The sequence below is a fragment of the Apteryx mantelli genome, chromosome 22, assembly GCF_036417845.1.
Source record: "Apteryx mantelli isolate bAptMan1 chromosome 22, bAptMan1.hap1, whole genome shotgun sequence".
Lineage (NCBI taxonomy): Eukaryota > Metazoa > Chordata > Aves > Apterygiformes > Apterygidae > Apteryx > Apteryx mantelli.
This window is the reverse complement of record NC_089999.1, coordinates 9,789,980-9,814,787: the sequence shown is the minus strand read 5'-3', so window position 1 is coordinate 9,814,787 and position 24,808 is coordinate 9,789,980. Positions and strand designations below refer to the sequence as shown.

Sequence of the window (24,808 nt, the reverse complement as noted above, 5' to 3'; positions counted from 1 at the left end):
GAACAGGTTGCAAAGATACCAGGTTTGAGTTAACATTTCTTTGACTTCACACAATGCTTGTGCAAAAAAGAAACAAAACGAAACCCCAAACAAACAAAAACCAAACCCAGAAACATGCTGGAAATAATAAGAACAAATGGAAAGTAATATATAAAATTAAAAATATAAATAGGATGTCTGGCTGACTGGTAGAAGAATAGGTCATTTAGGTTACAAAAAGGAATATACATTCAAGAGGCTCTGAACCCAGTGGGGTAACTGATGTTAAACTTGTGTTAATAGTTAGGCTAGAATTCTCAAGTTTGTCTTTAAAAATCTTCACAATACAAGCAAGCTATTTTTAAAAAATATACACTATACACACCTCACACAGCTTCTCCTAGCTTCATGTCGCACGTTACGCTACCCTCTCACACACTAAAACCAAGGGGGGTCCGACCGCCAGCGCGGGCAAGGCAGCCCAGCCGCTCCCCAGCCGCTCGCCCCGCGGGGCCGCTGTGGTGACGGCGTCGCCGACGGGCCCGTTCGCGATCCACGCGCTAACGCAGCCTTCCGAAGCGTTTACAAGTCACCGCACGGCTGCAGCCTTTTAGGTTATACACACTTCACTTTGCAACGTTAAGTATTTACATCAAGCCTGCCCCCGTGTTTTAGCTGTTTTTTTTTTTTTTCCTCAGTCAGGTAAAAATGTTCCTGTTCCAAGCGAGCGAGGTGAAGAGCCGAGAGGGTTAGGAGAAAAGAAAAGCCGAAGAAAGGAAGCGGGGTGGTTTGCTTGCCAGAAGCCAAACCCGTACACACACAGACGCCTCTCCTCGCTGATGCCGCTAGACTCCTTAAAAGCTCACGTACCCCAGAACCTCCCGGCAAACCGACCGCGAGAGCCCGGCCGAGCCGCCTCCCGCGCTCGCGGCCTCCCGGGCGCCCGGCAAAGCTGCCCTGGCCCCGCCGCCTCGCCTCTGCCACCAGCTGAGGAGCAAGGGCGGCACGGGGGGGACCCACCCCTAATTTAGCGACGGGTCTTTGGAAGGAAGCGCCAACGCAAGCCGGCTGCGGCCCCTGCAGCCGCCCCGCGCTGCTCCGAGGGAGGCCGGACCCGCCGCTCCCGGAGCGCCCGGCAGCCTCGCGCCAAGCGGCGGCGGCGTGCTGCAGCTCAGCGACTGCGCGCTCGTTCCCAAACTCCGCTGAGCTCCGAGTTGCCATAGAAATGCGGGATCCTGGCACTGAAAGCAGGCAACGGTCTGAAATGAAATGCATCTTTTCCTCCAGTAGGTTTAGATTATCTCAGGTTTAAGACAAAAGCATCCAGAAGGGGAAAACATCTCGTTTCTATAGAGTTTGAAAAGCACAGTAATAAGATGCTGTTAAACTGCAGCGAAGAAACCGAACTCGGTTCGCAGTGAGTTCAGCCCCAGAAAAAGCTCCGAGCCATCGCTCCCGTCCCTCGTACTGACTACGTCACAGCGCCCGCACGGAAAACGCAAGGGAAAAGTTCCCCGGCAGCAATCAGGGGTAACCAGGCGGGCCGGGGAGCTGAAGGTACGGCCCGCCGCCCGCCCCGCGGCCTCGGCTCCCGCACCCCGGCTCCCGCAGCCCGGCTCGCGCCGTCGGAGCACGATTCCCTAGTGCCGCTCGGACGACGCCCGGGGGTTAGATGCACGCTGAACTACATCTGGCAATTACAGTAGCTTTTTGCTAGCTGGCACATACTGTATCTATAAATTTTAGTACAAAAACTTAAAAAATACAGAAACTAGGTCAATTTGTTAACTACATATTTACAGATAATTACAGTATTTTCACTCACAATAATTAAACTAATTGTCAGTGAAAAATTCAAACTGTGCATGTTCTGAGGTACCCGTACTCAGGGGGTGGGGAGCAGGGGCAGGGGGTGAGGCAGGGGCGGACGACACCCCTGGTTTTGTTCACATCCGCGGTGGTAACTCCCGCCTCTCCTCGGCGGATTACCTCCAGGTTTCTGGACTCAGTGTGTGCACTCGGAGAAAGCAAGCAGAGAGGGAACTGATCTCGGGGGGGTTTATTTGCGTTGTTTTTTTTTTTCCTAGAACATGGCTTTAAGATGTTTTGAGGACACCAGACAGGTGCAAAGCAAATGGTCATGTACCAAACTGCCTTCCTCCCACCCCCCCAGAGGACTCTTCAGGTGAAGTGCAAGTATTCAGAGACCCACAGCTTGGTGGTTAAGGTGCTTGTTTGCTGGCAAATCCCAATTTACTAGGTCCCTCTGCAGCTGGCAAAGGCCTTTCCTTCCCCAGCAGTCGGGGAGGTCGGGCCCGGACGAGGGGCAGGGGAGGGATGCGACGAGTAAACGGCACAGGCCCAACTGGTTGAATCCCGCCGTGCGGCAGGAATCGGGGTTATCTGCTTCCCTCTCTCCCTGGTGGGGTCACGTTTAATACAACCGCTAGATCTATCAGCTTCTTTTTGGCTGTCAACAGCTACCCACAACCCTATGGACTGTCTTACACGCATTTCTCAACAGACTCTGGCTCAATCGACTCATAAAAGTGCAAATTGAAACGAACACAGCAGACGGACATCAGCCAGCGTCAGGCTGGGCATCCACCACTCCTCCGCTCTTGGCACACTACTCGAGGCTCGCCACGCCGTGGTGCCAGGGTGGAAAAGTCCCACAGGCAGAGCACAGGCAAGTTTAAGACGACACTACTTGTGAAAGGGCAAGGATGTCACAACCAAACCCAAGCATCTCCTAAAAAGCTCGCAAGAGACTTTTAGGAAGGGGAGAGGGAAAATTGCCTTCCATCTTTCCAGTGGCACAAAGAAGAGAGCCCCTGTGTTTGGCACGCTCTTAAGCCTGGCTGGGCTTTGATGCTGGTCTTGCCCACGGCGTAAATATCCTGGCTGGATACGCAGTTGTGATTTGACGCACCCAAGAACCATTTCTCCCCCAAACTGCCAAATGTCTCGCTAAGATGCTGGGGTCTTTAGAGGGCAAAGGAGAAGGGTAAAAGAAAGGGACTCCACAGCTTGAGAAGCTCATGGTTGAAGGCTGCCACTTGTCCAGCATGGCTTTTACTCCTCTGCTAAGAGAAAGACCATGGCACGATTTACTAGAATTGGACAGAAACATCAAGTAGGCATCCAGGGAAAGAATAAGGCTGTCCCCTACCTACCATGCTCAAGGAACAAAACCCACACGCCTAAGCTGGAGGAGCAGGAAGGGAGCAGAATAGAGAACAGAACAACTGTGTGCGTATGTGTATATACACATATAAAAACTTATATATGTATATATACACACACATTTTTTAAAATTTCCCCATTTCACTTCTCTTTCAGACTTTCACAAAATCTGTTCCAGTTATTAGACATGAACAAAGGTAGATGCAGTGTTCAGAGTTAGCGGCAGCTTAAACCCAGGAATGCCAAAAGTTAGCGCCTGTGCAGCGTGCCAAGACCTTGCTGGGCTTGTGATCTTTCGTGGTGAGACACAGCTGGGGAATCTGAGCTCAGCCTGCTGAGCACTTCACCTGCCCACTCACCGCCTCTCTAGCAGATCCGCACATTGCCTGAAGTGCTTTCCTATCGCTACACCATCTTGTTTTCTTCTCTGCTGCCTCCCGACTTTCTGGTACCCTTTGAGCTCCCTTTTCTCCTTTACAGCACACCAAGAGCAGCTATCCTACCCTCCCACTCCCCCACAAAAGAAAGCTATAATTAACAGGGCAGTATTTAGGCAAGGGCTTTTCACCGTATTCAGCCCTAGCACATTTTGCTCGGATGCGGGAGCGCTTGCCCTAGCGGAGCCCTGCCGCCCGGTGCTGGTAGCTCAGGAGCAGAGGGAGCGCTAAGAACAGCAGCACTGAAGTGCCCTGACAGAAATGCACAGCGCGAGGCGTGTGCAGGCAGAGCTGCACACACATACACGTAGAGTAGATAAATATATACAAATGAGATATCATATACATATCCAGAGAGATGTGCGTATTCAACAGAGTAATGGTAGACAGTGGTACAATACAATTTATTGCCTCCCAAGAAATGGCACATAAACAGGGTCACTGTGGAAGGGCAGCCCGAAGTTCAAGGGGCCCTTCTCCCTGCGGGGTGAATAAACAGCATCATTCCAGGATCTACCATAGTGCTTTCTGCACCGGTTACAGCGAACGTGCAAGGCACATTCTTCTGAAATGTGAGGGATGAACGGGATACAGGGTGAAGCCAGCCTGTTCCCAAGCCAGGCAAGGAATGGCTGCAGGGAATTTTCTGTGGAAACCTTGGTATCGTACCACAACTTCAACCCCTTTGAGGCTCGCAGGCTTGGACCGAATGCAGGTGAAAGAGAGCTGACCTCCATTTCAATGCTGCATCCGAGGAACAAAGCACAAAACATTCAACATGGATGGGAGAGGTGGCTGCTGACTCCCTGGGACCACGGAGAACAAGAAAAACATGGTCCCTTTCGCTCATTTTAATTAAATAAAATCAAAAGAATTCCAAATCAGATAAAGAGGTGAAAATGCTGGCTCCTCTGGTTTTATATCTCTGGGCTAAACTTCATCAGAACTTCAGGTGTTTGCAAAGGGGAAAGAAAAATAATCACAGAATAACAGATTTTAGGTGTCAAGCTGGTGATCTGAAAATACTGCAACAAAATTTGCAGAGTAGTCCATACAGAAGAATTTCCCCAGTGTTAAGTTATTAACACAGAAGATGTAAAAACATCTTTGCTGAGGTACTGGAGTAGTTTCCACAATTTACGGATTACAATATTTTTAAAACCAAGTTTAGGGCATGACTGCGACAAGTACAATATGGAGTAATTTGTCTTACTTTTTAAAACAGAGTTTGCAAACTGATTCAGAAAGTGTTTGCTTCTCTCTAGCATATTTTACAGTTGTTCATATATCTCACAAATATATTTGAGATATATCAAAATTCTCAACACCAATGACCTCCTCCTATACCTCCAATGTACAACCTGATCTTGAGTCTCTGGCTACACCTGCTTTCTCTTGAGATCAGGCTTATTTAGGACATCTTTCCTTCCCACAGGTACACACAGGGACACACACATTTAGACCAGTTGATCTGAATCAGTTTTTGCAAACTATTTTAATTAAAATATTAACTTGTTGGAATAGTCCAGGTCTGCACATGATATACATGTAAAAATGGTTACTACACAATTCTTTTTGAATACAAAAAAGCCAATATGGGATAGCCATCATTTGGATTCAGCATTCAGTCATGCTTGACATTACACAGAGATGGGTTGAGAGAATTCTGTTGAAGTAGCTCAATTTAAGCCAGAGACTTTGACCAAATTCAAACCATAACAGAAGCAAAAGAATGAACCCACTGAACTCGCAGGTACAGCCTGTCCCTGCTGTTGCTGCTGCTGTTTGTGATTGAGGAGCTGAACTGCAAAACATTGTGTTAGCACCACGCTCTGGGCACACCCTCCACACTCGCATTGTAAATTCCAATACAATTTGGGGTTTGGGGATTTTCATTTCTTTTTTTTTTTTTCTTTTCTTCTAAACCCAGGAAAATATAGGTACCTTTCCTAAATCGGTTTTGCTGCATTTCAACAATGTTGCAATGCAAAAGAATGACCCCCAAAATCCAATTCCACATTAAAAAAAAAAAAAACATAGCTGAAGAAGGAATAGGACAATCCACGGTCATCGCTTGCCACAGGGGGCAACCAAACCAACCCCCTCCTTGGGACCACTGCCTCATCCCAAGCTTCCATGAACTGTTAATACTACAAAGCTCCTTACTAAGGGGCTGCTCAAACAGATTTTGGTATTGTTTCCATCTTTGATTAGTGATATGTTATGCCAAAGTGCTGGAAATCCCACTTGGATTCACCAGACATTGGCAGAGAGTTAAGGATTGGGAGTGGATGTTAATTTAGCTAATGAAAAAACATCGCCGTGTTGAGAGTACTGAACAGCAGCGAGACTAGAGCATTTACTATATAAATATGTCACATGGACAAACACATTCGGAAAACCTTGCTTTTGAGCCCTATAAACATATTAAAGGCAAATCCTAGAGTTAGCAGCTAGTGTTTTCTTCAAGATGATTAGTGTGCAAGGAAAAACATTTACAAAGAACCCTGGCTGGTCAGTCCCCAAGACAGAAATCTTTGCCTCAAGCCAAACTTCATCTACCTGCTCTTCTCCTAACCCCACAGTGCTGGCTGACGCAGAACACGCTGCCACGAGAGCATGGGGGTATCTCCAATTCCCAGCACTAAGGGATGACACTGTGCCACAAAGTCATTGGACTCCCCGACCCTTTATCACTGGATTGATTTCACAACCACCTTTGCTTCCTTTCAGTAGTACAGCAGCTCCAAGGAGCCTCCGGAAGTAGTGCCTTCTCGCATGGTGTGACATGCTGCCAAACAATCACAGCATCTCAAGGGACTGTAAAAGTTGTAAAATATTGCAGCAACCAAAATAATAAAAAAGGAGCCTCACATGCAGCAAGATCTACAGTGGTGATTTGGGTTAGTCATCAGCTGGGAAAGAGTCATTGGCTCAGCTCCTCCTGGTACACTGTGGCAACTAAACATTTAAACAGTTGGCTACACTCTACATGTAAACAGGAAATTGCAACAAGCCAAAAAGGTAATAAATTGGTGGATGTAGTGTAATAATGAAAAACCCGATCAATGGCATTTTGCAACTATGGCATTCTTCAAAATACCTCTGGCATTTGAGATTGATTGGCTGAAAATCTAACATTTCTGAATGGAGCAAAAAGGACTATGCTGGGCTCCAAGAATTATTCTGATGCTTAGCTAAAATGAGATGTCACAGTATTAGCTATACAAGTGCATTACTTATGCTCCTCTGCCCAACCTCATCTGAGCTAACAGCAGCACAGTCAGGGAGTGCCAAAGCAGGAAAACAGCTTTGAACATTTCTAGCCTGTTCCCTCCAGACAGGTTTACCCATGCAGTTCTCGGGAAGCTGACCAGTGCCTTCTGAGAGAACGTCACTTCTTAAACACCACGGAGTGGGCACTTGGGCTGCAGGGCCCTGCTGAGCCCTGGTGTCTCTTGGCCTCTCTTCTCACCCTTCTTTCTCACCTACAAGTCTCTGAAAATGCCTCTTGGCAGAGGCAATACCCTAGAAATGTATCCAATTTAATGACAAATAAAAATGGAACAGAAGATCCAGCTGTTCCTCCCTTGGATGTTGGTTTAAAGGCAGCTCACCTGGTTTTTGCAGGGTGGCAGTTAGAAATTTATGGACATGGAAGGAGGTCTCCACTCTCGCTCAGACTTCCTATGGATGGCATGACAACGGCAGCCTGAGGCCCTGCTGTCACGTCAGTGTGACAATCACCAGCCAACTCTTCTGACTAATTGCATATATTTCTCAGATGCCCTCCCAAGTCCCCTCCAAAAAGTAAAAACAAACAGACAAACAAACAAAAACCAACCCTCCCAACCCTGCAGCCAAATACTATGACATCCCAGTTAGTAAACACAAAACATAATGCTTTACAAAATGAATACAATATTCCATGTGCACCCAGCTTCCACACGTCAGCACCGCACTGAGGAGGCTGCTGGGCTGGTGTCTGTAGGCAGTTTCTGTTGGCAGACAGCTCCAGTGGAATTGCCACCCTCAGTTATTGTTTAAGTTATGTATAAGACATGTGTGAACCATTGGATATTTGTGAAGTAACACTTGTGCTCCTGCTCATGCCCTGTTCCGTCCGTCCCCCAGAAGCTGTCCGCCTCAGAGCCTGGGGGCTGTTGCGGACCCCTATAGCACTACCTCGAGGTACCCCCTGCATGGGCCCCGAGGGGTGACCCCATGGCTGAGGTCCACCTTGCATTGGATGGCCCCAAGCTTGTGGTGGGCCACCCATGGGATGACCCCAGTGAGGTCCTGCGCCCCCAGTAGGATTGTGGGACCAGCCAGAAGCTCCCGGGTAGCTGTGACTGAACGCCTCGGGGGAGAGATTAGAAAGAACCATATTACTAAAACCTAGCCTCATGCTTTCTGAGTCAAAGGCTTCGATCTCGCGAGCTTGACGCTCCAGCAGGCTTCGTATCCGTTCGGTACGCTCGTTCTGCAACGCCAGCATCTCCTCCTCAATCTGGGAAGGGAAAAAGAAAAAGACATTCTGTAGCAGCAGGACTTCTTTGCAGGCATGGCCTCAAGCCTCTGAAGGACTTGTAACAGCAAGTTAACGGGGGGAACCTTCTCCCCATGTTTCTACAAAAGACTGAATCTCAATAAGGTGTCCCTCAAAACACGATCTGAGGAAAAGGATTAAAAGCAATGGCCAAGACTAACTTAGTTCATTAGCATCTCCCCTGCTGTCAGCAACCACACGGCCAAAAGGTTGTCTTGGTCTGTACTGAAGGCACTGGAGAGAGCACTGTACTTGTAAGCATTCTATTGCCTTAGTCAGGGAATATGCAAAGTGATTTCATCTGGAATTTAGGAAACAATCTGCTCCAGTGTGAGTCATCTCCTGAGCCATTTGGGGCTTTCAGAAACTGTCTTATTCACTTGCTGTTTCTTAGTGCTGGGAGAGCAATACTGATTGTCCACAGAGCAGCCTTGCTTACTCTTGCTGAAAGCTGCGCAGTGGTCAGCTGGCTCGGAAATGACAGAGTAGGAAGAAGGTGCTTTCTCTAATGTTAGCTCTTTAAAATTCTGCACTTGTTTCTTCCAATATTACTATCTAAGAAGAATTTCTCCTTTCCTTTCAAAACTAGTGTCCAGTATGTGAAGCTGCACATAATTTTCAGTCTTTGTGACAACATAACAAACAGGACTTAGTGTGACTGAACTTCACAGAAAGATATACCTAATGCACTGCATTAAAATAACATCACTTAGGAATGACCTCAGGATGCAGGACTCTGAAGATGAGGTGTCAGAGGCGCGTGGGAAAGAAATGAGTAAATCTAAAGTCTTTTAAAGACACTCTTGGGACATGCTCATTACCGTTGCAACATGAGCAATACAGAATCAGGGTATAACATGTACAAGTGCCTCAGTAAAACTTAAAAACTGCCCATTGATGGGGCTGGCTACTCCCTCCTTAGCCTAAGTCAGAGACACGTATGCTCGTTGAGTCACTATGGTGAAGGGCACCATCAAAAATAAAAAGCGCTACACTGAAAAAGAAGCAGAGTCCTATGCACACACTGACATCTGGAATCTGGTTTATTGTTGAGTATCAGAGACTGACCTTGCCATAGGCTATATATATGTTTGCGCATATAAATTCAGAGGTTCATCTTGTGCACGCACCTGACCTTCCTCTGGCTGCCAGACAGCTTCAGTTAGCACACATACGCAAATACCAGGTGACATCGCTGAGCTACCCACACCAGAATACTTGCAATTGTTAACTCTTCCAAAACAAAACCAAAAAACCCCAGACCCTAGCGACTGGAAAGCACATCTACCTGTGCATACAGGTAGTGCAATGTTTTCCCTTGAGCTGCCACTAAGTAACTGTAATCCCAGTAGAAAACCAGTGGCCCATGACTTGGTGAGTTGCAATGCACGAGTACTACATATATTTCTAAGTAAAGACTCCAGCCTATGGAAGCTGAAGGACTATCCAATTTTTTGCTATTCTAAGGCAGTAATCACATTGAAACCTGCAATAGGCTAAACTCATTATCAACAGCCAGGGACACTCAGCATACAAAAACTTAAATAACAACAACAACAACCAAACACTGCTGCAAAAAGATGCCTAAAGTTGATTTGCAGGGGCCTCCTATGCCCAGAGACTCTGATCCCAGCTCACACTGAAAGATTTACACAACATTATTATTGGCTGATGTGTGTTTCCTTAAGCCACTGGCCTCACTTCAGCTTTTAACACAGCATTATGTCCAGTGTAACACAAGCTGATCCCACAGACACGGAGCAACGGCCAGCAGTAGGCTTGCTATGGCATACTTCTTCTCAGAGCTCCTGTTAGATCATGCCAGCAGAGGGCAATGCAGACCCAGCATAAATATATATTCAAATGCAGGGCTGGGATGGGAGCCGTCCTCTCCTGGATGGGAACAAAATAATAGAACCAGACCAACCTAGAGCTGGGGTTTAAATACAGGTATAACACCCTTGAGTGCCACAGGGGAATCTTGTTTTCACAAATTAAATTGCTTCCAGAGTTTCAACTTTCTGTAAGAGACCAAAGTGCAATAGGACTGTGCTGTCTTCTCAGAGGTGCTTTCTCTGCTGACCATGAGGTGGAGCAGTTTTATTCTGATGAGGCACCTCTACCAGCTAAGCATTCATCTGGTAGCCTCTGGGGGAAGTAAGTGTGAAGAACCTTGAGGCCACAGAGTAATTGTCATAATTTAATAATCGCTGATCAGCATCAAAAAGTTTGGAACTGTCATGTGAACAGTGACGGCTGGCACCCACAGGGCAAATCAAGAGGGGAAAAACTCGTAGGAGGAATGCTGACTGTGCATTTCCTTTCACAGACTAGTGCATTACCCTTCCCCTGTTTTGTGTAGGCCACTCGCACACATTTCTACACACACCACGTGTCTGGCACTGGATAGGAAAGCATGCTCCAACAGGAAAGCCCTTAAATACACGTAGTCAATTCAAGTTGAAATCTAGGGAGCAGCAGGTTCCATGCCTGTGTGTCTGGCTGCTTCAATTTGCTTAGAACAATAGTGCAGACATAAGCTTTTCCACAACTTAAATGTCATTTCACTGGAAAACTACAGCTCAGTGTCCACAGACTGACAAATGGAACAGAGCCGCAGTAAAATAAAAACTGTATTGCCATAAAATACAGGGCCTCAAATCACAAATTCATCCTAATGCATTCTGCCTTTTTTAATCTCAAGCTACCTACTGCTGATACCATGGAAATTAAAACAAAAAACCCCTTAGTTTTGGGTTGTTGTCTGTCCTCTAACAAACTGGGGAAGTCAATCTGCAGCTCAGGGACTGAAAGAACAGTTCACTTTCCCTTCTGCCCAGAGAGGCACGACTTCCTCCAGCAGGCAGGGCTTCAAAAGCAGCCGGAAGCAGCTCACAAAGGCTAAACTTTCTGCCAGCTCAACCATCCTATGTGTCACTGAGCTATCATCCTGGAAAGTCCAATATCGAAATGATCTATGTTGCTATACGCAACAGGGTAAGAGCAATTTCTCTCTCTGCTGATGAGCATGGTGCAAATTAAGATCTGAAACAAGGACAGTGCTAATGATGCTCTCCTGCCCGTTTTACCTTCTGCTCAAGGAGGGCCCGGCGGAGGGATACCCTCTGCTCAAGGTCACGCAGCTCCCGATCATGCTGGGCTTCTGCCTGCATCTTGATTTTACTCTGATATGCATTCAGCAGCTCCAATTCCTGCTGCAGCTGCATCTTCAAAACCTGGCACTCTGCTTCCTGTGCTTCATCCAAACGCAGCTGGGAAAGGCAGACAATAGAGACATTTCACTATGGGGTAACCACTCATGACACTCTGGGGGAGGACTGCGGGGAGGGGAAGAGAATGGGATGGGACTTTGTTTTCTTAGCAATACAATTGGCCTCTATTGTACTTAGTTTCACTGAACAGAGAACCTATAGTGACAAAGACCGGTGACAGTGAGCCCACAGCGCTGATGCAAGTGATGCTGCTGAGCAGTGGTGCCTGAGGAATCATGATCCATACTGCAAAGACCAGACTGCTGGAAGTGGTAGCATTCACAGCTCTCCTTTTCATTAGGGGCAAAGTTTAAAGAAAGAAAAGCTCTCCTGTCCTCTGTTCAACTGGATTAACCAATCTCCTGTATGTGGGAGACTTAAGTCCATATCCCTGCCAATCGTGGACTTAGGATGAAAGAATAAAATGACAAACTTAGAAGCCTGTAAGCAACATGATACTGAACTTTTAAACTTCCCATACATAAATTAAGCCAGCTACCCTGCCTCACAGTGTTAAATTTGTGCACAGAGTGATGTGTGCAGGATGCAATGTGCAAGAAGTGCAAAGAAAATTGTACATTCATTGTAGCAGGGACTCAAAGCATTGCTCATGGAGTCATTCCTTAAAGGAGAGTTTACAGAACTTTCGCACCAGTTTTAACGTTATTTCAGATTTACAATCAAAAGTCTGAACTCCTCCATGACTCACTGAGCATCTTCCACCAGTGAGACATGCTTTGGTTGCTATCATTGAAAACTCAAAACCTCAGTGACTTAGACAGCAGCCTGCACGTTATTTAATGAAGCTCTAACAGGAGCTTTCACATTGCCAGACTTCATGCAAAAGCAGTCCTTTGGCCACACAGATGCATCATCTTGCATCTCCGCAACAGCGGCTTCAGTTTCAACCTGCCTGACGTGGGTAATACTTCTTTCCTATGAATTGGAACGCTGCTTTTTAAATACAGAGGACTGTGCTGTGCATGGCGTATGCAGCACGGAAGCAGATACCCTGGGCTATCAGGATACAGACTGGTTAAAATGTAAACATCCCCATTTGGCTGAGGAACCCTGGGTCCCTGGGAGGCGACTCACAGCTTGTGTAGAGAGCATTTCATTAATGCTGTGATCATACTGCTCAGCCAGGATAGCCAGCTTCCGGGTCTGCTCCTCCTTGAGCCGTTTGAGGACAGCTTTATGTTCACTCTTTGGCGTGGTCTCCAGCAGATGGTTTCTCAGTGCTTTGTACTGTCTGGTTTGGATCTTGCACGTATCCTGAAACTGCTTCTTTATCTGTAGTTCTTTTGACTGGAAAGATGGAGGGGACACAAACAAAAAGAAAAACAGCACATTTCAAATGGGAGAAATATCCATTCAAATGGATATTTAGGATTACATTAAGGATATGAGTTCAAGAATCCACAAATGTATATTAACATCTACAGTGCAAGGAGGGAAGCAAAATACACAAGAGGCAACGACTACCGCTGCAGCTGCTTTGACACTGCTACTGTGCAAAACAATTACAATACAGACACTTTTATAACAAAGCTCCAGCCTAAATACAGCTGTCTCTACACAAAGAGCCTCACATTTGTCACTGGACTGGATCCAGTCCTGGGTGTTGCTTTTCAAGAAAAGTTCTTGAGGGATAGGACTAATATTTATTAGCACTGAAAGCCATATTCACACATGGTGGTGCTTGTATGGCACATATATATGAAGAGCACTTAATGTTATAAAAAGAAGCAGATCTGGTACATGGAAGGGACAGGGAAAAAGGGCAACACTTTTTCCATTAAGGTTTTCATGAATGAAGGATGTTCTAACCCTCTGATATTAAGAGTTTGATTTTCATAAGGATACTCAAAAATGGCTTGGAAAGATTAGACATCTGAAGAGGTGCACCACAAGCAACACTAGCAGCACGCTAGCTTAGCAAACAAAACAATTCCCCAGTCCCATTGGAGGCTTACTGGAGACTGATTTTTCCCTTTGCACTTGCTAGCATCTCTGTATTGTTTAGAGACATGATTTTGTGACTGCGCACAGGACTGAGACATTAATCCTGGAAAAGGTACCTGGAGTTGCCATCCACTTTGCTGTATCACCTTGGATAAACTCATTCTTTCTTTCACCTATCCTACTGGCCCCCAGAGCAGCTTTATAAGGGTTAAGATCTACAAAGTGTTTTAAGATCCTGAAAAGGAAGCTTCTCTAGAGTTCCCTGCATCTTTCTACATGAGGACTGGCTGGGATACTTCTAACTAAGCAAAATCCAGAAGTGATGAGTGATGGTGGTTAAATGATGGATAGTTAAGTTTCCCATGGGAAAGAAAAAAAAAAAAAAAAAAAAGGCAAAAAGCAGAGCCAGACACATCAGCACAGTCAGTACAGTCTGGGCCATTTATACTGTCAACCACCATGGTCAAATCCTGAAGTGCTGGGGACAAGCAACAAGTATAGGAACAGATTCCTGTTCCTTGAATAGCTTGGAAGAACTCTGGGTTCTGAACCAGCAAAGCAGATATGTGCATGTCTCCCGTCAGCTCCTCCACTGAGTGCTCCTGGCACTAACTCAAGGCTCAGCAGGGTAGGTGATAAGCACAGCACTTGCAGCTACCTATAAAGATTGAGAGCGATCAGACAATATATCCAGCCCAATTTAGATGTCAACATGCTTTGTTGCATAAACAAACAATTTGTTTTTGCTAAACTGATGCAGAAGACCGGACAGAGATGGTTTTGATTCAACCAAAACATACCATCATGGAGAGGAAGACATCACTTTTACCCTTTCTAAATTCACAGAAAGTTATTTTCCTCCAGGAAAACTTTAAGGTTGTTTCTCCCCGTCCCTAAGGGAAACATCCACAGGTTGCATGCTCACATCAAGGATCTGGTCATAGCAAAACACTAACGATCTATTTTGTCCTCACTTTCTGTGAAGTTTCACTTGGACACCAGACCTCTGTTTACAGCCTTCCAATCCAAAGGCTTCAACAACAGGAAACAGAAGGGAGGGGTAAGGTTTCCAGTCAGACTTCTGACAAGATCATTTTGACCTAGCATTGTGAAATACCAGCAAGAGGGTATTTGCATCACAATTAAAACACAAAATAATAACAGAGCTGTTTTCACCGAAGGGTGAATTCTAGTCCTCATTCCTTCCAGTGCTGTAATAATTGCAACAGATACTGACCATTAAAAACCGCTTTCAGGACAAAGGACTTCATTAAAAACAAAGGGAAAGCCTGAAACCTGTGCTCTCCAAGGCAAATACTGCTGCAGAGAGAAACTAAGCAAATAGTTAAATTATCTAGTCAAATAAGAGCACTTGCCTGCGTTAGTCAGAAGCAAGAGAAAGAGTTAATACTAGGGAACAGTCTCAATAAATAGGGGATTGTACTACAAACTGAGCGATTGTCCAGCAGGCTGCATTATTAGCACTGTGTGTACGCGGAGGTGCTAGATTGACAGCTCAAGCCTGAAATCCTTCGCTAATCGCAGAGCAGCCACGCAAGGCGAAGTGCAAGCTTTCCATGCTCCTCACCAAAATGCTCCAGCCCTCTCCCCACTGCAAAGGGGAAGGGGGCCGAATAGTCTGCAAAGGTGAGAGGGGAGCCAAAACTGTACAGCCTGGGCAGACCTCCGATTTCACTGTCCCTGCTGCCAGCAAGGGAATGAATAGAGACATGCTGCCCACTCGTGTTTGCATCACATCACCTTGGGGAGGCAGATCTCATTCATGCTAATCTCGGAAGGATCAACCTAATGCAGCTGCTTCAGTTTTATTCAGCTCAGAGCGCAGTGCAGCTTCTTTGTGAAGTCACCAGCTATTTATACATTATATCCTTGGAGATTCTCAGCAGTGATCAGATGGTCCCTGGTACTCACAAGCTAGGTTTTTCACTGTTTAGTATTATTCTAATATTGACAAACTACACATTTTACTCTTGCTGCAATTCTATTTTCGGTTGGTTACTTTCCAGACAATCTCTGTAAGAAGATAGCTTGCAGGTGGTGCAAACTAAGTCAGATGGAAATATCACGAAGCAGGAAGACCTAGAACAATAGAAAACCCCATGCTCAGTATGCCATCCACTCATTTTGTTACTGGCACAGCTGAACACTGGGTGGAGAGAAGGCGGCTGCCTCCTCAAAGGAAACGTACCCGGCAGCTATGTGAAAGGCCTTATACTCCACTCTCAGACACTTCAGAATAAACCACTGGACTTCTTTCGATGAAGTGAAGGCTTACAATGAAAACACTAAGAGCCTCAATTACAGAGGCCCTATAGTTCTGGTCAGCCACCAGTGGCAAGGGCAGCGTGAGAAACCCATGGGAGCACAACACAGCAAAGGTCAGTGTTGGTATCTTGCTCTTCCTGAGGATGCTGCAATTGGTTGGTATCTCTCCCCCCACATCTGCTGGCATATCACATTAATACAAAAAGTAACGAGGTGTGCTAGCCAAGACAGACAGTGCATTTCACTTTGATGCACATGGCAACACAAAGCCTTAAAAAAGGCCCACACCCAAAACACTGCTTCTTCACAGAAAGACAGATTATCTTCTTGTGCGTGTGGGGAGAAGATGATCAGAAAACGGTGTAGGAGGAAGACGGAAAAAGGGCACTGCAAAGATTAAATGCATTTTAAAGTAACACAAAAAGGACGGCACATTGCTGAGAACAGTACGCTTTTCAAATTAAATGATGGAATGGTGTTGTTAGAGCCTGCCTATACTACACTGCAACCCTGATCACCATTGCTACAGTTCATACATACGGTGCTTGTAGGGCTGCAGTCACACAGCTTGACAAACATGACACTTCTCTAAGAACATATTAACTACAGAATTAGATACCTCTTCAAATTAGCAAGCTTCAAAATACCTTGGATCCACATGCACTGCAAATAAGAACTCAGCTGCAGCCTGGTCTCATGCTGCACCACTCATGTGCATTGCGTGCACAAGCACGCACACTGAGCTGCAGTGTACCACTTTCCCACTACCACCAGCGGTGTCCTGCTCCTGCAGCTCGCTCCCAGCGCTCCTGCATTACATAATACCTTCAGGCTCTTGGGCTGCTGCCGGACCTCCATGACGTGCTTACGCCGCAGCTCCCGCTCTCGGCGCTTGTTGTATTCCAGCTGGTTGGTGAGCTCAGTCTGGTGCTGGAGTCGGATCAGCTCACAGCGCATCTTCTGGATGGTACTGAGATGGCGGAACTCCAGCTCCTGCATGGACTCATGCTGACGCAGCAGCATGGCATGCTCCAGGTCCTTCTGTGTCTGCCTTTTGTTTAACTCCTAACAGAAGGACAGAGGGAATTATTAGATACTTTGCTTACTCGGATTTGCATTCGTGATGTGACATTTCACTTGGTCTACAAGGTATTTCCCTCTTTCCAACGCATTTGAGGACAGAGCACAGTTTCTACACCTTATCAGAAGTAAACAACATTGTCATAGGTAGTTTTTCCTTCCTCATTTCACTTTTCTTTTTCCTGCCCCGGACGTTCAACAGGATTCACAGGAAGCATTTTCTGGAAAGGACGGTAATTGTTTTCCCCATTAACTTTTTGGATCTAACAGTTCTCTCAAAATAGAGCACTAAACTGAACATTTGATTCTGAATGATCATCCCTTAAATGCCATGTTGATTCCCATCACAAGTTGTGAAAAATATCAAGCCATTATTTTACCAAAAAAATTTCTGATTTGGTGATTAATATTTCAGCGAGATTGCAGGTGTTCTACAAGGCGCATTTCAGACCGGAGACAGTTCCAGGGTCTCATCTCTACCTATTCTCTTACCTCCCGAACCAGGTCCTGCTCCAGATTATGGCGGCCAAGGAGCATCCGTCTCTTAAAGCGACGACACTCCAGCTCCAAGTACTGTCTCTGACGCCTCAGTAAGTTGGCTTCTTCCTCTGCCTGGAAATGCTGGATATTCTCCTTCTGCTTGGAGAGCCACTCCTGCTTCTCCTTCTTTGGAGTACTCTGGTTTTCATTCAGCTCCTGATAACAGTAAAGTAATTAATTGTGGAATAATTACATTAAGCTCCTTGGCACTGACCAACTGGACAGACCTGCCTAATAAGCCACATTTCAGGCAAAGCTGTTCCACCTTGTTTTCTCAGGGCCAGTACCATCAAAGCCTTTGCAAAATGCATCATATCACATATCTAAGGGAACATCAGGAGACAGCTTGGACTGGAGCAAATTGAACTGCAACTTCTTTTGCATTGACCATTTTAGCTAATCAAAATGCTGGTTCATGTTCACAGTTTCCAGGCACATATAATAGTCCAAAACTTAAAAATGATGATGTGAAACTGAAAACATAAAGGCACAATGAGATCCAGCCATACTGCCTAATAGATATTTTTACAGAGCCCCAGGGGGTTGGAGGAAGGGGAAATTTTTGTCATCCTATCTCATTCACAAACATCATCATACAGAACTCCAGGCCCATAAGCACATCAGAAAATTATTATATGTCTTGCTGAATCAGAACACATATACACTTTACAAGCAACTCACTGAGGCAGGGCCACTCACTGAGATTCCATAACTTACAAAAACAATATAAAGAAGTTCACAGGTGAAACTTAAGGCCACATTTTCCACATTAGTATTAAATTCAATATATAGCTTGAAACATCTCTGATAAAAGAAGTTGAGTGCTTGAATTTCATACTAGAGAATTCCATGCAATAATTAGACTTGTCACAATACGTTTCAGCTCAAGTATTAGACAGAACTGTATTTCATCAAGGGGTCAACCTACTGTGTCCTGGTGTGCTGTGATCTACTGCCTGTCTAGGAAAAGATTCCAAGTTATTATAAAGAGCCCACACTGCTACGGTTTCGCTGTTAGACCTCTCAGCTTTGCTGCTGTTCAGCCTTTTAACTCCCAGGAAATGTCTATTTTTGAGAATATTTCCCTTTGGATTGCATGGCTGCAAGTTCCAAAGTTGCATCACACAAGTTGATGGTTGAACAGTAAATAGTTCTTTCAAAAACATTATTTATAGTGCCTATAATTTCAGCTGCTCTTTAAAAGGAACTAGGAAGTTCGATTCTAGAATTCTTCTCTATTTCACAAAGGTCGTTCACTAAAATATAGTGATTATTAAACTATTAGACAGCTTCCTCCGTTAAAATTAACTACTGTTTTACAGATATTTTTCTTAAAAAACAAACAAACAAAAAAAACCACTGCAGGTCACCTTTACTGCTCTATTTTCTTGCTGTCACAGAGACATCATTTAAATGATGAGAAACTTCACTAATTGCTGCAGTGCATGGTCAATATTGCAGCTACAAGATATGAGAGAAATGCCCATTGCCTTTCTTGAACTATTTTCATTCCTTAGAATCGCTAAATGTGCATGCTTCTGGCTAAAAAAATAATACTGAACACAAGGCAAATATATACGTGCCAACATTAGGATAAATCCTCTTATTCTAAGGTCAGATATACAAAACAAATACAGTACATAACAGGACTCTGCTCATGAAATGCAGAACTTGCTGAAACCAGTAAGTTTTCTTGCTCATAGTGGCACTCTTATTTCTGAATGTTCACTGCTCTTGTATTGCATTTTACACTCTACTATTGGTTCACATTTCTCATTAAAGATGAGTTACCTCTTTCAGCTGCTCTTTACGGAGCTTATATTCTCTCTTCTGGGATTCCAGGAAACTGTTCAGTTCTTTTTTCTGCTGGGCCTGAATATGCTGTTGAAATTTCTTTTCTTCATTGGCCATCACTTTAGCCTACAGCAAGTCGTCCAGAAGCAAATCAGTCTGAGGCCTGATTGATTACAACCCATCCTCCATTTCAGCCCCAATACCCAGAACTCATGGTACAGTCACCACAATACTCACCATGACTCTGAAAAAGAGCGAGTCTCAGGAGCTTGCCCTCACCCTCTTTTCATTCCCCTCCCTCCCCCCAAATCACACCCAGCAGGAGTCCTTTTTCAGTGCTTCGTTTTCTCAACCCTAACGTTCAGCTACTCTTACCAAAATCAACTCTTTATGACAAGCTCTATCTTTAGCCTTCCACCGAGAGATGCAAGATAAACATATCATCAGGAATGATCTTTGCAGACACCACCACTTTGTTATCGATTATTTAAAAGCATGAAAAAACCCATATCCATAAGCAACTAAAGGGTGAAAGTTCTAAGCACAGTTGGCACATTTCTGTGCAAGCCAATCTGCTTCCATAACTCTCAGCAGTCAGATACTGACAGCACATACGTGACAAAAGAAAGGAAAACCCTTACAGTATTTTTTCTGGGGTCAGTATACTAACATTTAGTATAATGCACTGTGATGAAGGACATACCTTTCCTCTAGTTACATAAACCCCTTAGTGTAAGGAGGTGATGTATTAGCCTTTTTCTAATTAGCAATTTGCTTGGTTCCTGAAAACAGACACGTAAGAGACTACAATGTCATCTCTTCGTCAGTGAGGGGAAGTGGACAATTCAATGTAATTAACAAATAGAGACCAGTCTGCTAAACTGTAATCTCATACCTCTTTTTCCATGGCTGCTTGGTGCTTTTTAATTAGCTTTTCCATTTCTGCAGCAAAATTGTTACGCTGCGTTTCAAGATCTTTGTCCAACCTGAGGCGATGCTCGTCCATCTCTGCCTTCAGTTTATTCTCTAATGCCATCAGTTGCTTCTGGTGTTGCCGTCTCATGCGTTTATAGCCAGACATCTGCTCTCGGAGTTCAGAGTCTTGCTCATGTTCCTGCATTTGCCTTGTCACCTAAGACGACAACCACAGCAGGGCAAAATAAGTTAATGCTTCTTAATCTGCTTTTCAGCAGCCTTCAAACCACACAAGAAAACTACTTGTGAAATAAATATGATTTTGCTGTAAAGGAAAGCACATGTCCTAATGACAGCAGACCAGATTAAAAACTGAATTCTGCTGTAGCAGAGAAGACACTCAATGGGCTCCAGCAGAAAACTGGAGGACTGTTATAAAGCTGTTACTTTACTTACTGTTACTTTACTAGCTGTTTCTTAGTGTCTTTTTAGCCCACTGCTATATGAATGTATGCATATACACACATACATGTATACACGCAAACATACATAATATACACATGAAAATAAACCACAACTACTTATTATAAACTGTTCCCTGCATTCTACTAGGCACACTGGTTTTGAAAATATCTAATATACAGAAATCATATTTGCCCAGGTGTCACATTTAAGCATTTATTAACTTAAACTATTTCAGTGATAATATGATATGAGGATATGAGGACAGCTCATATTTTGATGAAATCCTAAAAGCTGCACATAGTTTCATAGCTCCACGTACAAAGGCATCCTGTCTATACAACTTCCTCAAAAGAAAAGTCTTAACATACCAGTGATGCTGTGCGTATAGTAGCAAAGTGCTCCCGGTTGCGATAATGAGACTTGTGGCGAGACACTTGGGGAGGAGACTGGGGTTCTGATGCCCTTGTTCGAGGATCTGATTCTTCTCTGTAGTTTTCTTCCTCCTTATGAGGAAATATTAACAAGAGAGTGAATAAAAAGAATCCACGTTACAGAAGATTTCTATGTTGGTCTGTTTCAAAAGACATATAAAACCAAAAGGAGGCAAAACTGTTTTACATTCATCCTGCCACTAAGTTGGACAAAAAAATATACTGTAAGAAGAGCTATACTATGCTATCTCTGATGTTGGGAATTTCATTGTGCAATTTTATTTCTAGAATAAAAATTACTAGTTACCACTGTAAATGAAAAAAATAAATGGAAAACTGAAAAACGAGTTAAATAGTTTACAAAACATAAAAGCTATAAAGTAGATTATATCCAGTCAGAAAGACAAAAACAACATTTCTGTAACCCTGAAAGACAGAGGATGATTTTCATTACAACCACTGCAGAAATACTTCAAAGCAAATTTTAAAATTTGTCATGGTGTATTCCACATTCTTATTTTGAGTTTGTCATTCATCACAGAGCGATCAGTAGTTAGATATGATATACTAATTAACTCCCCGAGGAAATACTTGCGTCTTTGTTGCATATCTGGGCAAAGAACAAAACATTCTAACCACACCTATCATTAGCTAGGGAAACATTACTCGTTTGAGAAAACACATCATAACCCCTCCACAGCAAGAGCAGCATGGTTCAGATAGACACGCTGCAGCTGAGCCTTCATCATGTGCAGGTAAGGCAAGGAAGTGGTTTCACAGCCTGTCATGCCCAAAGTGCTGCATTGTTTTTCTACCCACCTTTCTTCATTAATCAAATATTCAACTCAAGTGCTGGGAAGCTGAGTCAGGTTTTACCCACCGCTGTGAGTCTAGTATTTAAGAATCCACTAACAAGGAGGCAGAAAGTGGGAACTCTCACACCTTTTGTCCCATGAAACAGTGCTCTGTACATCAAGGGCATTCACTAAATAAACTTGCTGTTCCAAGCCCTCATGATAAAGCAAACTGGTTTTGAAACAATTCAATTAGTAAAATAGTTGTTACCAAATCAATAGAAATAAATGACAAAGTACATAAGCACAAAGCCATTTATACCAACCAAACCCACTCCTGTTTCACACTTTTAAAGTTATCCAGCCAAAAAACTCAATGCTCACCGGCTTTAAATGAATGACAGAGCTATTTGACATCACGGTGTGGTCTCCCTCCATCATATCCAGCTCGCTCTTATCATCCGAGGCATCTGGAAGACTGTTAACACTACTGCTTTGGCTACTGGCACTGATAGACATACTGGGAATGGACTGATTACTTCCGACACTATTCACTGTTCCTGTCCTGCCAACACCATGATCTTGTTCCTAGGAGAAAGGAATTACACTTTTAAATAACAAATCCATCACAGTTGTATCTACGGACATTACCAAATGATATGTTCATTCTACTCTTTTATATAGGCATCTACCTGCCACGTCACAGTAGCTCCCACCCTCCAGGCATTGCCATGAAACACTTCTCTTGTGGGATGCTGGGGCTGGAAAGAATCAACCTTGTCAAGATTAACCGGCTGATGTCAGATTCTTTTCAACAGCGAGCCTGTTAACAAGCTGAACTCTATCACGAATCAGCAACAGTGTGTCACCAGAAACTGCTCTGACACCAGCATCATCTAAGTAAGTGTTCGGCCAGCACCCCGCACTTGCACAGTTCCCTTCTGTACATGAGAGAACTGGACTGTATTCTGCAGTTCAAAAAGCCTCAACTTCTGCGTGGCGACTGCAGCACACCATTCCAAAGAAAAGAAAAGAAAAAAAAAAAAAAAAAAAAGTGGACTACCTCTTTTTTTTTTTTTTTAATCAATTACAACTTTCTAGGTCTTAGACTTGAAAGGAAAACATTCCCCAGATGAACCAGAAGACTGCCAGGGGCCTTGTATACATGGCCAAAATAGGGGCTAACTAACTACAGTTGCTGAAAGAGCCTGCATAAAGTCTTATACGCACACAAAGAAAGCCAGGATTTATGCCACTGGAAGCTAACTGTTCAAGCACGGACACATGGCACAGCTTCTTGCCAGCACTAGGCATCTTCCCTGCTTGTCCTCGTTTGTGCCTTGCGGTAGCTTTATCCCAAGCACAGACAAGAACACAGAGTTTACAGTCAGGTGTGTAAACAGCCTCCATTCATTTTAGCAAGATCTGAGTTATGGCTATTTAAGTGACAGCATCATTCTTTGGCTCAGTGATGAAATTCCAAGTTTCTCTCACCTCCTCCTCCTCCTGTGCTTCAACTGCAGGGCCATTGTGCGCCTCCTGGAAGAGGAGCTTCTTCATCTTACGATACTGCAGATTGTCCAGTTCTCTCACTGCATCCTTTGTTCTCTGAATCAAGTCTATTAACACTGTTTCGGGCCGCTCCCGAAGAACAAACATGTGCTGTAGAACACACAAATAGGTGAGTGATACCTCACACCTCCAGTGCGCATACTTTGGAGGATACAATTATGAACTTTGTTAGCCTTCTTTCCTGGATAGGAGGAAAAGATCTTCACAGCCTATTTGGTACCATTTTTAGACTTCGTGATCCAGATGGCTATCAGAATGATTGTTTTCTGATGGGAGACACCCACTAAAAATGAAGATGTAAAAAACCAAAAATGGTATTTCAAATACTATGAAAACAGGGGCTCAAATTAAACCTACGCTTCTTTGAGTTGGAGTATTTAGAGAAATTATCTAGTTGTGGCCCAGTGCGGGGAGAACAACAAATAATATGTAAATTCTAAAAGTGTAAAATTGGTCCCCTCTTGGTGCTCAGCATCTCTAACCAAATATTAATATCTCATCAGCTAACTCTCACTATAAAAACCTTTTCTAAGTTTAGAAAGGCCTAAAAATCAAACATTCAGCATACAGCTCTGAGTCATAAAATGGGTTGTGGACCTTTGCTCCTGGTCTTAGAATAATTAGCCCACATTATGCTCCCCTTTGGAGATATTCACTGTGTTTCATTGCAAAGGTAGCTACATTTTGCCAATAGGCAAAATGAGTCTCGCCTATGTCTGTTGGAAGCAGTTTTTGCAGTCTCCAGATGAAATGTGCTGTGCAAGCATGAGTCATTAACATCACTAGTTTCATTTTGTTCCTTTGGAGGACTGTACTGCCATTTCTAACATGTTTTCCTACCTGTCCCTGTAAAGTGGCATGCAGCTGTTTGAGACTACTGATATGAAGGGAATATATTCACAAACATTTAATTTCTACCAATGTTCTCTTTAATTGTAGTGCAATGCTCAAAATAAAACTGGTCTGCAGAATTCTGAAATGGCAGGACTACACACCCACATCAAAACCTTTAGTGGATCATTGCATTTACTTTCTGAATACACAATTTTTAAAGAGGCAAAAGTCCTCACAACCATTTAATCCTAAAAACATGCAAAAATGTGATGATTAAACCTTCATGAATAGCATCCATTTGCTGGTAGTGCAAAATTTGGGAATATCACTGTTTAGTAGAAACATGGCCAGCATAAAATCTCCCCAAATAATGTCACAAGAACTGTAAAGAGAATGACAAGTTAACAAAATTCTGAATGCCACTTGATATCACAAAGGAAATCCACCAAAGTTACGCTTAAAATAAAGCTGTAACACCTAAATTTCATGTGAGTTGCGTTCACTTAGGAACATGCCATCTTTTTGCAACCATCTAACACACTTGCTTTGTTTCCAGACTAGCGCAAAGAAAATCAACTATTTGCAGCACACAGGAGCACAAATGAAGAAAGAAAAGCTAAGAAATAAAGCAGAAGAAAATCTGCAAATGACTGAGGCTTATTCATGTCAAGAAAAGAAATGTGGGGAGGAAAAATTGCTTTTCTCTGTT

At 44.0% G+C, this 24,808-nt stretch overlaps 1 protein-coding gene across 2 annotated transcripts in view; it reads right to left on the bottom strand.

Moving 5' to 3' along the window:
• Positions 1 to 5,078: 5,078 nt before the first annotated feature.
• Positions 5,079 to 24,808, bottom strand: part of TAOK1 (TAO kinase 1) — a 68,124-nt gene continuing 48,394 nt past the window's right edge. For both annotated transcript variants that reach the window (XM_067309800.1, XM_067309801.1), the window contains exons 11-20: positions 23,188 to 23,355; positions 22,078 to 22,281; positions 20,837 to 20,971; positions 19,984 to 20,220; positions 19,086 to 19,214; positions 17,247 to 17,450; positions 16,500 to 16,739; positions 12,519 to 12,731; positions 11,241 to 11,423; positions 5,079 to 8,112 (exon numbers count right to left, since the gene is read on the bottom strand). In XM_067309800.1, coding sequence (XP_067165901.1) covers positions 7,651 to 8,112; positions 11,241 to 11,423; positions 12,519 to 12,731; positions 16,500 to 16,739; positions 17,247 to 17,450; positions 19,086 to 19,214; positions 19,984 to 20,220; positions 20,837 to 20,971; positions 22,078 to 22,281; positions 23,188 to 23,355 — 2,175 coding nt within the window. In that variant the 3' untranslated portion in view covers positions 5,079 to 7,650. The remainder of the gene's footprint in view (positions 8,113 to 11,240; positions 11,424 to 12,518; positions 12,732 to 16,499; positions 16,740 to 17,246; positions 17,451 to 19,085; positions 19,215 to 19,983; positions 20,221 to 20,836; positions 20,972 to 22,077; positions 22,282 to 23,187; positions 23,356 to 24,808) is intronic.